The sequence below is a fragment of the Echinops telfairi genome, unplaced genomic scaffold (assembly GCF_000313985.2).
Source record: "Echinops telfairi isolate 266 unplaced genomic scaffold, ASM31398v2 ScPeMD7_7429;HRSCAF=8467, whole genome shotgun sequence".
NCBI classification, from domain to species: Eukaryota; Metazoa; Chordata; class Mammalia; order Afrosoricida; family Tenrecidae; genus Echinops; species Echinops telfairi.
In genome coordinates this window covers 1,536,569-1,547,857 of record NW_022111329.1, presented here as the reverse complement: position 1 = coordinate 1,547,857, position 11,289 = coordinate 1,536,569, and the positions used below count along the sequence as shown (strand labels likewise).

Sequence of the window (11,289 nt, the reverse complement as noted above, 5' to 3'; positions counted from 1 at the left end):
GAGAATGATGAGGGCAATGAATGTACAAATGTGCTTTACACAATTGATGTGTGTAGGATTGTGATAAGAGTTGTATGAGCCCCTAATAAAATGACTTTAAAAAAATAGTCCTGCAAGCAGAAACAAACTTTCTTTTCACCTCCTGGTGACTACTGCTTCCAAGTGTCATCTTTGACTTGCTGGAGTAAATCACCACACTGGGCTTACTCAGCATCTTGCAGTCTGACTGAATATCTGAAACAACAGGAAATCTCTGCAGGCATATTTCAGTAATATACCTCCATGCCAGAGAAAGGAGTCTTCCATGTCTCTCTAAACAGTTTTTCAGGTCCCTACCCACTGCTGAACCTCAAGAGCTCGGAGGACATTGGCCGTGACTCCAATGGTTTTAATGATCTGCTCTCTTTCTTTCTTGGACCTAGACATTCTTAGAGTACTCTGATGCTGGTGCTTCCTTTGTCTTTGGTGAGAAGTACAAAGATCACTTCTTTGCATTCAAGGTAAGTCCAGCCTCTTTTTCTTTATAGACACTGCCTTTTCCATAACTTAGCAGTTTTGTAGACACTTGTGTAGAACCTAACCATTGCCCTGAATCAGTTCTGACACACAGTGAGCCTATAGCACAGAGGAAATTCTATCAAATTTCCAAGGCAGGGTCGGCATCAATTTGACTGATGGCAGTGAGTTTGAGTTTTTAATCTTTATTGAACAGACAGCTTTGGGGAGTGGCTCATGTTTTGAACCACCAACCTAGGTTAGCAGCTAAACTCTTAGCCATGCTACCCCCAGGGCTCCACTGACCAAAAAACAGGCATAGGACTGCCTGCCATGTCATGGGTGTATAGTACATATCACTACCACTTTTCTTCAAAGTTTCACCTGAAATCAGGGGCTGCTCACATTTTAGTTTGGTAAATTGGCATTAAAGGAACAATCTAGAGGAGGACAGACATATTCTAATATGTGAGGGCTTCGAACAGTTTTTGGAAAAGCAGTATTAAAACACTTGGAAATTGTCCCACAAACTTCTTGAAGCCTCTTTGCATTTAGGGAGGATATGTACCTTTGCTTGGGGTAGTTAAAAAATCCACACACCCCTGGCCATCTGTCAAAGGAAACACTGGCAGGGGTAACAGGATCTGGAACATCACAGGACATGGGGGGGGGGGGCATGATATATCTGGCAATTAAAAGCCACATGGTTGCTCATGCTTCTCCATGTTCAGGAGCAATGACAACTCTGAGCCCAGGAAGTCCTTAGTATCTTGGCTGGTCACCCTAACACCCATGGTCCTCAGGCGGAGTGCCTCCCTCCATTCCTCTACCACTACCTGACAAGGCTCTGAACTTACTTAGGGGCAAAGCAAATTATTTTTGCCTAGTCAGGGACTCCCTATTTAATAAAAGCTCAATGTGAGAAAGCAAGCTATGTGCTTTTCATTAGGATTTAATGTAGTGGTAATTTCGTTAGACAAATCGGATTCATTTAGTGCTCTTGATTATGAGAGCGATCAAAGAGCTACAGAGGCACCAAATCTGAGTGTGCAGCGAGATGTCTCCAGAACCCAGAAGTCTACAATGTTGTTGATAGTTGTACTACAATGAGGATCCCAGAGAGCCGTGTACCACAGAGTAGAAAGAACTGTGCCCCACAGAGTGAACAAGGTTGGCACCTTTGAGAAGCAGATTGCCCAGGGCTGGCTCCCCAGGTCCCTCTGGGAGGTACACTTCTAACCTTCAAGAGAAGTCAAACATGAGAGCTTTTGTGCTGCCTTTGGGCTACACAGCCCACACCATCAGATAGAATGGTGACCTAAGCAAGCACACAGTTAGAAATCTCCTGGATGTGTGAATGTGATCCGTTTCTCTCACTTTCTTCTTTCCCCATGCAAACAAACAATAATGAAACTGGAGAATAGTTCTTCTTTTTAAATTCCAGAGCAATGGCTTGTTACTCTTTCTTTGAAGAGACTTTTTAGATAGCAGCAAAACTACTTGGTCAACAGATCAGCTGTTCTCACAGTGCGGTCCAGGGAGGCCAGGGTATCCCTAAAACACTTTCAGGGTGTTCTGACATCCAAACTATTTCAAAACCATCCTAAGAGGTTATTTTACTTTAAAGAAAAACAACAACTTTCTTTTTAGAGCAGCATTACGTTTTTATAAAATGGTGCAAAGTGCCAAAAAATAACAAATCATGCCGACTGCCATTTGGGTGATTCTGGCTCATAGCAACATTACATGGCTCAGAAATGATCAGATTTAGGGCACACCCACCCTACACTAGTGTGGTCATATCAGCCTAAAGAAAGCCTTGTCTTCAGATACAGTCACCTCAGCAGGTAGAAGTTCAGATTACAACACCCATTTAAAGGACATGATCCCATCCATAACAGAGTAGAGTTTGTTTTGCTGGGAAAGCTCACCTGGTCCCAAGCCCAGACACGGTCAGTTCCTGGCAGGGCTTCCCCAGGAAGCTCATCTCCTCTAGGTCGTTGGTCCTTGCCCTCGAGTCCAGTCTGACCCCTGGTGACCCCATGTGTGGTAGAGGAGCCCTTTGCCACAGTGCTTTCAAGACTGTGGTGGCAGAGCACCAGGCCTGGAGCCTCAGGGAGGATTCAAACTACTAACCTTTTGATGAACTGTTTGTGCTCCAGGGATCCTCCTCCTCTTCTGGAAGGTCCCTACAGATACTTGTTAAGAACTCGCTCATGGCCGTCCAGCCAATTCTGCCTCCAGAGACCCAACAGGGCAGGGTTGAACTGCCCTCGTGGGTCTTCAAGACTGTAACTCTTTAGTGGAGTAGAAAGAAAGCCTGGTCTTTCTCCCACGAGTGGCTGATGGTTTCCAACTGTCGACCTTGCAGTCCTCAGTCCAATGTATACCCACGACGCCACCACAGCTCCACATATAACATTCAGCCTTTCTGTTTTTCAATGTGTCATTTTTCCAACAGGGGCCTGGCAGTGTAATGGTTACACATTGGGCTGCGATCCGTGTGGTCAGCAGTTCAAAACCACCACCAACTCCTCGGAAGAAAGACTGGGCTTTCTACTCATGTAAATAGTTACAGACTCGGATACCCACAGGGGGCTGCTATGAGTCAGCAGTGACTCGATGGCAGGGTGTTTGGTTTGATGTTTTGATTGTTCCTACAAGGAGCACTGATGGTATAGTGGGATAGGCACTGAGCTGCTAACTACAAGGTCAGTGGTTCAAACTCACCAAACATCCCAAGGGAGAAAGATAAGGCTGCCTACTCCCATAAAAAATTGACTGTCTCAGAAACCCATGGGGGAGTTCTACTTTGTCCGATAGGATCACTAAGAGTGGCAATAGACTCGATGGCAGTGAGTTTGGGTTTTGATTGAACCCACACTGCTGAAATGTTTTCACTTTTTAGGGCCTCTGAACTTTACACACTGAAATAGAAATAGGTTCATGTCCTGAGTTGAATTTAGAATTAGAGAAGGTAGAAAGCCCGGTGAAGTCGACGCTGACACAATGGGACCTTGCAGAACAGAGTAGACCTGCTCCTTAAAACTTCTGCGATGGTCAGTCTTTACAGGAGCATGCTGCCTCATCTTCATGCCACAGACTGGCTAGTGGGTGGTGTCCACAATGTGGTAAAAGTCACAATGTCAGAAGGTTACGACTATAACCTTCTAACCAGATTGTACTGGGGTCTGTGGCCCTCAACACTGGCTTCCTGGGGCAGTAGCCTCTTGCCTCTTCCAACAAAGCAGAGTCCCTGAGGTAATATCCCCGAGAGGAGCCTTCCTCAAGCTTTCAGGGATGTTGCTCCTCCTGCCCATTAAGGCCAATGAAAGGCATTTATGTAAGTGGGCCTTGAATAAGGGCACAGAATGTCTTTTAATATCTGTTGTTAACAGACATTTCTAAATTAGATCTGTACAGATTGTCCTTGGCTGTTCTGGGCCTCTCTGGAGGACACTTGTCTCTCAGCATTCAGCTGGGGGTGGCTGGGGAGGTGGGGAAGCCCACAAGGGCCATATGGGAGTGGTGGGGAAGGGGTAAGATGAGTCTTAAAGCATCGCTCCATTCAGTCTCAGCAGGGCAGAAACTACCTTGCAGGCATCCAAAGAGTACTTAGAAAATAGAAAAATACTAGCTTTATCAACAAAGGTTCCATGGTGGTATAGTGGGTTACACATTGGGGTGCTGAACACAAGGCGAGTGGTTCAAACCCAGCAGCTGCTCCTCAGGAGAAAGATGAGAAGCTCCCATAAAGACCTGCAGTTTCAGAAACCCTAGTGAGCAGTTCTGCTGTGACCTACAGGGTTTTCATGAGTCAGAATCAATACAATGTCAGTAGACAGAATGTTCCCAAGTTTACCCACTCCTTTTGTGATTCAAGAGTCTACAAACAGGTAGAAGAATTGTTCTCTTAAAAGCTAAAAGAATGAATGTTTAAACATAAATGAAGTGTTGCTAAGGGTTTTGTCAGAGATGACCCTTGAAAACAAGATGCTGAATGAAGGCAGCTAGACACAAAAGGCCAAATATAATCTGATTCCACTTACAAGGGAGTTTCATCAATTTCATTACTTTTAATTGTATTTTCCCACAATTTTTTGGAGCCCTCCTTCTCTATGGGAAATTTAGAAGAAGCAAATGCTTAGCGACAAATGGTTTCCAGGGCGGGAAGGAAGAGGAACTGGGGAGGCCTTGCGTTCTGTTCGGGGTGATGACAAGTTTTCCAAACGGATGGTGCCGGTTGCACAACATGGTGCCTGTAACTTGTGTCCCTGAGTTGTGCCCTTAGAGAACGGTTCCACTGGCAAATGTCTTAACCAAATCAATGGGAGATAAATATATATATTTCACTTACATAAAATGTGGAAAGAAAAGAGTGACAGTTCACTGACTAGCAGTTGAATCTGTGTCAGCCCTAACATGCTGGATCTGGTCTGTGTAGAAACATCCCTGTTCCTGGTTAGGAGCTGAGGTAGTTCACCGTTGATCTGACCAAGGTTCCTATGTTAATTAGTGAAGAGGACCCTGTCTGCTTATTATCAGTACAGACTATCTGCCAATGGCCTTCAATGTTGTTGTTGTTGTTGTTGTTTAGTTACTGCATATTTCCCCCAAACTGTTCTCTACTGCTGCTCATCATTTTGTGTTATTGGCAGTGGAAGCGAGGGAGAGCTGGTAAACAGAAACCCGCTGAATCACATTTTGAATGGCTGATTTTTAACTCTTAATTGATTTAGGGGGTGCTGATATAATGAAGATGAAGTGTTTACCGCCAGAAAGAAAAGTCCTTTTTCTCTTATCTTTCATGCTCCAGTAGCTAGGTCATGCCTTGCACCTCCACTAGGTGTCCACCCACCATCCAAACACCACCTACAAATGAAGAGGAAAAAAGCGGGGTTTATTGCTTCTCTGAGATTCTACAGTAAGGAAAGATCTCTATAGCAGATGAAAGTGAAAAAACAAAACAAAAACTTGTCAGATGCATTATGAAATATATTCAAGGATATCCAGAGCCAATTAGAACCCTTAGCCGGGGGAGGAAAAAAAAAAGGCAGCTGGTCCCACACTATTAAGAAATGGTTGCCAACAATATTAACCGACCACGGCGTCTTTCCCATGCCCAGATCCTGCCGATTGTGGTTTTCTTCAGCACGGTCATGTCGATGCTCTACTACCTCCGACTGATGCAGTGGATCATTAGAAAGGTACGGGGCTCGGAGGGGCTAGAGTGACAGGTACACAGCTGCTTATTTCAAGGACAAAGGCTTGATGGTTTTTTTTTATATGCCCTCCTCTTCCTACCAAGCTTCCTCCCTATCAACTGATGAGATTCAAACCCCCAAAATCTGTGTAAATTACTCAAATGTGTCCATACCAAAGAACCAAATCCATGACCATTCAGGCAATTCTGACCCCTAATGGCCCTATCATCATAGTAGAACCCATCCCTCCCACCCCTCCGCCCCCAAGGGTTTCCAAGGATGCAGATCTTTATAGAGGCAGACTGCCACATCTTTCTCCTGTGGGGCAACTCGTGGGTTCAAACCACCTTTCCACCAGCCTTTCTGTAACAAGCCCTTAAGCACTGTCCCCAAGTCTCTTTCCTGTGCCACCATGGGAATTAAATTTCTGGGACTTCTAACTCTGATGTTGAGCTTGCTGGAGAGCTCCATGTAACCTGAACAAAAGTAATGAATGACTCCCACAGGTTAGACATGTGCCAGGGCAACAAAGGTCCCTCCTTCCTTGGCCAATACCCGAAAGCCCCTGCTGATCTCAGAGAGGCTGCAAGTGTGCGCACGCCTCGCTCTGGTGTTGCTAACAACAATGAAAGCAAAAAAGAGAATCTGAGGGCGTTTATAAACCCTGCGAAGTTTAATCCCATTTCTCTGCTCCAGAAATGCCAGTCCTGCCCTCATAAATTAGATCAGTAGGAATTAGAAAATTAGGACTGTTGTAAGCTAATCATGAGGATGGATGCATATGACAATGGGAGAATGCTTCCAGGACTTGGGCAGGATCACAACACTTTTGTTGATTCCTAGAACATCAGTTAAAAATGTGCCCGATAAGAGAGAGACCCAGCAAACCAGCAGAATCTAGAATTTCAGCAAGAGCTCTCAGAGCCTATAGTTTTTATTTTAAATGTTTAAGCATTCAGAATAACAGCGCTAATCCAGGGCTTACGAACCTATAGGGGACAGCAAGTAGAATGAGGGTTTCTGGGTGGTGCTGTGAAAAGCGGGTGGTGGGGTACAGTTGGGGGGCAGGTAGCAGAAGGGAGTCAATGCTGAGGAGACCAGGAAGAAAAAGATTGTTGTAGCAATTATACAGTACTGCTTGACGTGATTGAACTATGGATGATATGAGATATATATATATTAACTCCCAATTTGAAAAAAAAAAAAGGAATAACAATGCTTATGTCTAACAAGCAGGAAAGAGGAATGGATGCAATAGGAAGACAGCCAGCCTAAGGCAGGTACTATAGTCTCGTGTTGAGAGGTCAGAACAAAAGTGCCACTCTCAACCTTTGAATTGAGTTGGGTTTTTTTTTTAAAAAACTAAACCTCAATTGTACGCCAACTCTGTCAGCACTCATGTTTATGCCTCAGTTTCCTCTTCGGAAAAATGGACATAATTAGAGGCCCTCCCTCCAAGGATTATTGTGAAAATTAATGAGTCATCCAGGTGAGAGGATCAGAGCAGGACCTGAAATGCCGAAAGCCTGCCATATGGTTGGCAGTTATTACGTCTATCCTTGTACACAATAGAGTTGCAGACATACATTTGCAAATGTTCCAGGCACTACATACAATGACCCAGGCTCGCCATTCAAACAGGAAGGTTTGATTGACCTACTCTAATGGACTAGCTAAAATATAATTAAGTTTACTGCTTCCACTGGTTAGCAACATTTTCAACATTTTACTCCAGTTTCAAGATTTTTATCCCTACTTGGAAATTTGGTGCACACAAATAATCCACTAACTTCTTTCCTCTTTGGTTTTAGGTCGGATGGCTAATGCTGGTTACTATGGGAACATCTCCTGTTGAATCTGTTGTTGCTTCTGGCAATATATTTGTTGGACAGGTGAGTTGTAATATCTACACACACACACACAAAATTGACCAGCTGCAATGGATGGGCTCTTGCCAGAAAATTAAGTAAGGCAATGTTACTGTGTTGGTGTTTCTTTTAATGTAAGAATAAAAGTGTTAAAAGAAAAAATTCCCTTTATAGTAATGTTGAGCTACCAGAGAGCAAGAAAAAGAGACTTTCTCTTTTAAGACCCTTGTCTAGTGTGGGCTAGTGTATAATTTGTGTTCTTAGAAATTTGTGGAGAAGAGGAATTAAGCCATTTTTCCCAAAAATAGCACTTCTCCTTGGTAGAGTCTTAGTACATCTGTGAGCCCTCTGGCCTGCGTTGCAGCAGTTTGGAGCTCTCCGTTTATCTTGTGGCTGCAGACATGTCACCGCCGCCTTCAGGTTCTGTCGGCTAATGCTGACCGAGGATTTGGTTTGCGGCAATGAAAGAGACCAAGACGGGCTTTCCTCCAAAACTGTAAAGCCCTCCCTACCCACACTCCTTCTCCATGTATCTGAACTAGCCACCACTCTGTCTCTGCTGAATTTGAAGAAAAAACCTGAAGAGATTTCAGATGACACTGCACCTTCCTGATTCATCCCTTGGGAAATGCTAGTTGCCTAAACCCTCATTTAAGCCAAGAAATGCCGTGCCAAGGGACATCGATCAAAATAGCAGCATGCCTAAGGGTTGTCTAAGTGAAGTGGTCATAAGCTGCTCAGGCTATACAGCTTCAGGCAAGATGGGTTCACACACCAAGGAAACCAAGTGTGAACACTTGCCAGCACCAGTGCCCAAGAAAATTTCATCTGAGGCGAAAATCAAGTCATCCGGAAAACACAGGCCCCGGCGTTCATCTGCTTGAGACAGGGGAAGCAGGCTTCTTAGAGGCAGGGGGCATACTTCCTTCCCTAGGAATTGAATTCTATAGTCATAAAATCTCTCAGGACTAACGAGGGCATCCTCTTGAGTTGATTACTTCTACCTGCAGAGTAAGAGGGCTCGTGTACTGGGTTTCCACTTAGTCCATAAATTGAGGCTCAGTACATTCAGTCTCACAGAACAATTAGAAATAATGAGGGGAAAATTGTAAAATTGTACACATGCTTTTGTGGTGCTCAATTTAGTACTTAATATGCTGAAAGTACAGCTATTACTAATGGAGAGGCCCATACTTCAGGCTTCCTGCCCTCCTTAATGAGATTCAAGCCTTTGCATCTACTGGCAATCCTCAGGTTATTGTTCCTAAGTATACCTTTAAGTCGCATTTAGAAGTAAGTTGGACCAGGTGCATAGAGTTCTTAGTTAGTCTTATTTTAGTGCGGGAAAGGAGCCTTGGGTTGTAGCTGTGTAGGGTAAGCAATGGGCTGCTAACCACAAGGTCAGCAGTTCAAACCCACCAGCCACGCATGGGAGAACGATAAGGCTGTAGGCTATCTTAAAGATGTCTTGGAAATCAGCGATAGGATGGCTGTGAGGCAGAACAGATGAGATGGTAGCTGATTTTAGTGTAAGAAAAGGCTCAACGCCATTTTTAATTTTTAAAAGCTGCAAGGAAAATGATTATGATGAAAGCTTTGTTTCAAGCAAGGGTTGGTTCAGTCATTTCAAAGTGAAGGCAAATTCGCATAACATTAAATATCAAGTAGGAATAGTCCCCAAGTCTGAGGTTCATAACCCAGGGCCTGTCTGTACACTGTTTGTACCCCAAGGGGAGGTATGAGTGAGGTGCCACTGATTTTTGTTTTGGAAAGGGCCTCTGGGTGCCTGCACTTGATATTAGTGGCCTTTGGGGACTCTTGTGATTTCCCTGTGGTGTCAGCAAGGGGGCTTGAGGTCTGTTGTGATGAAGCTGGAAGATAGGAGTCACAAAGGCCTGGGAGCCATCAGTCTACAAGACCAACCACTGGGTAGAGTTACTTGCTGCTGATGTCCTACTCTTGGAAAAATGTACCAAGTTCTCAGTGTCCCACGTCATCACAACCCTAGGTTAACTGGAGGGTTCATGGGCACTGCCTTCCAAATTTACGCATCCATTACCACCGCTACCAATGGATAGATTCCTAAGCTTGAACATGCATAGCCTCACCTAAATGACTTGTTGAAACACAAATCCCTGGGCCCCAGAGTTTCCAATTCCTTAAGTCCAAGAATTTGCGTTTATAAAAGGTTCCCTGGAAATGCAGGTCATGTTGGTCTAAGTGCCGCACTTGGACCAGAGTGGCCTTTGAGTGAATTCCAACTCCTGGCAGCCCGGTGTGTATCAGAGGCCCATGGGGTTTCCAATAGCCAATGGTTTCTAAGGAGATTATCTCTTCTTCAGAGCCAACCTTTTGGATAGCAAGGTTCATAGCTGAGTGCGTTAACCATTTGTACCTCGCAAGGACTCATATTCTCCACAATTTAACTGGCAGCGTTTAGTCTAGTCACCTTTCCTTGTCTATAGACAGAGTCACCACTGCTGGTTCGACCGTATCTACCATACATCACCAAGTCCGAGCTCCATGCCATCATGACTGCTGGATTTTCCACCATTGCCGGAAGCGTCTTGGGTGCCTACATTTCTTTTGGGGTAAGAATTACAGAAAATTCAACCTCTTCTTTCTTCACATTGTTACTGGGTTCTCGGTCTCTCTCATTGCCAATGGAAAAGGAAGCCAAGGATATATTCCATTTGCTTCCTAGTTGGTTACATTGTTCTGACTTTTGAGTGCAGTGGCCTCTAGGAGCTCATCCCCCTGCTACCTAACTGCAAGTTAGATCCACCGAGAACAGATGAAAGTCACACAGTGAGATTACTGTATAAGGAAGGTGCCACCTACCTTCCTAATATGATCAATGAAGACAAACATGTGCATAAGCAAAGGTGAACAAAGCTGATGGTGCCTGGCTAAAAAAGATGCATGTAGCGTCTGGGGTCTTAAAGACTTAAAGATAAACAAGCTGCCAACTAGCTCAGAAGCAGCAAAGCCCACATGGAAGAAGCACACCAGCCTGTGTGACCACGAGCTGTCGAAGGGATCAGGTATCCAGCATCAAAGAACAAAAAATCATATCATTGTAAAGGTGGATGAGTGTAGAGTGGAGACTCAAAGCCCATCAGTAGTCAACTGGACACCCCCTTGCTGAAGGGTTGTGGGGAGGGGATGAGTCAGTCAGGGTACAGGGTAGCAATGATGAAACATATAGCTTTCCTCTAGTTCTTAAATACTTCCTCCCCCCACTATCATGATCCCAATTCTACCTTACAAATCTGGCTAGACCAGCGGATGTACATTGGTACAGATAGGAACTGGAAACAGGGAATCCAGGACAGATGACTCCTTTAGGACCAGTAGTGAGAGTGGAGATGCCTGGAGGATGGAGGGAATGTGGGGTAGAAAGGGGGAACTGATTACAAGAATCTACTGATTACAAGAATTACAAGGGGGAACTGATTACAAGAATTACAAGGGAGGTATAGCCACCTCCCTGGGGGATGGACAGCAGAGAAGGGGGGGAGATGTTGGACAGTGTAACATATGACAAAATAATAATAATTTATGAATTATGAAGGGTTCATGAGGGAGGAGGGAGGAGAGAGGAGGGGGGAAATGAGGAGCCAATATTAAGGGCTCAAGTAGAAGGCAAATGTTTTGAGAATGATGAGGGCAACAAATGTACATGTGTGCTTGACACAATGGATGTATGTATGGATTGTGAT

The 11,289-nt window shown here is 44.5% G+C and overlaps 1 protein-coding gene across 1 annotated transcript in view; it reads left to right on the top strand.

Annotated features, from left to right (window-relative positions):
- SLC28A3 (solute carrier family 28 member 3) overlaps positions 1 to 11,289 on the top strand; it is a 74,950-nt gene that overhangs the window by 43,282 nt on the left and 20,379 nt on the right. Inside the window, exons 8-11 of the mRNA XM_004715978.2 lie at positions 423 to 500; positions 5,622 to 5,702; positions 7,511 to 7,591; positions 10,033 to 10,158. Of these exons, the coding sequence (XP_004716035.1) occupies positions 423 to 500; positions 5,622 to 5,702; positions 7,511 to 7,591; positions 10,033 to 10,158 (366 nt within the window). The remainder of the gene's footprint in view (positions 1 to 422; positions 501 to 5,621; positions 5,703 to 7,510; positions 7,592 to 10,032; positions 10,159 to 11,289) is intronic.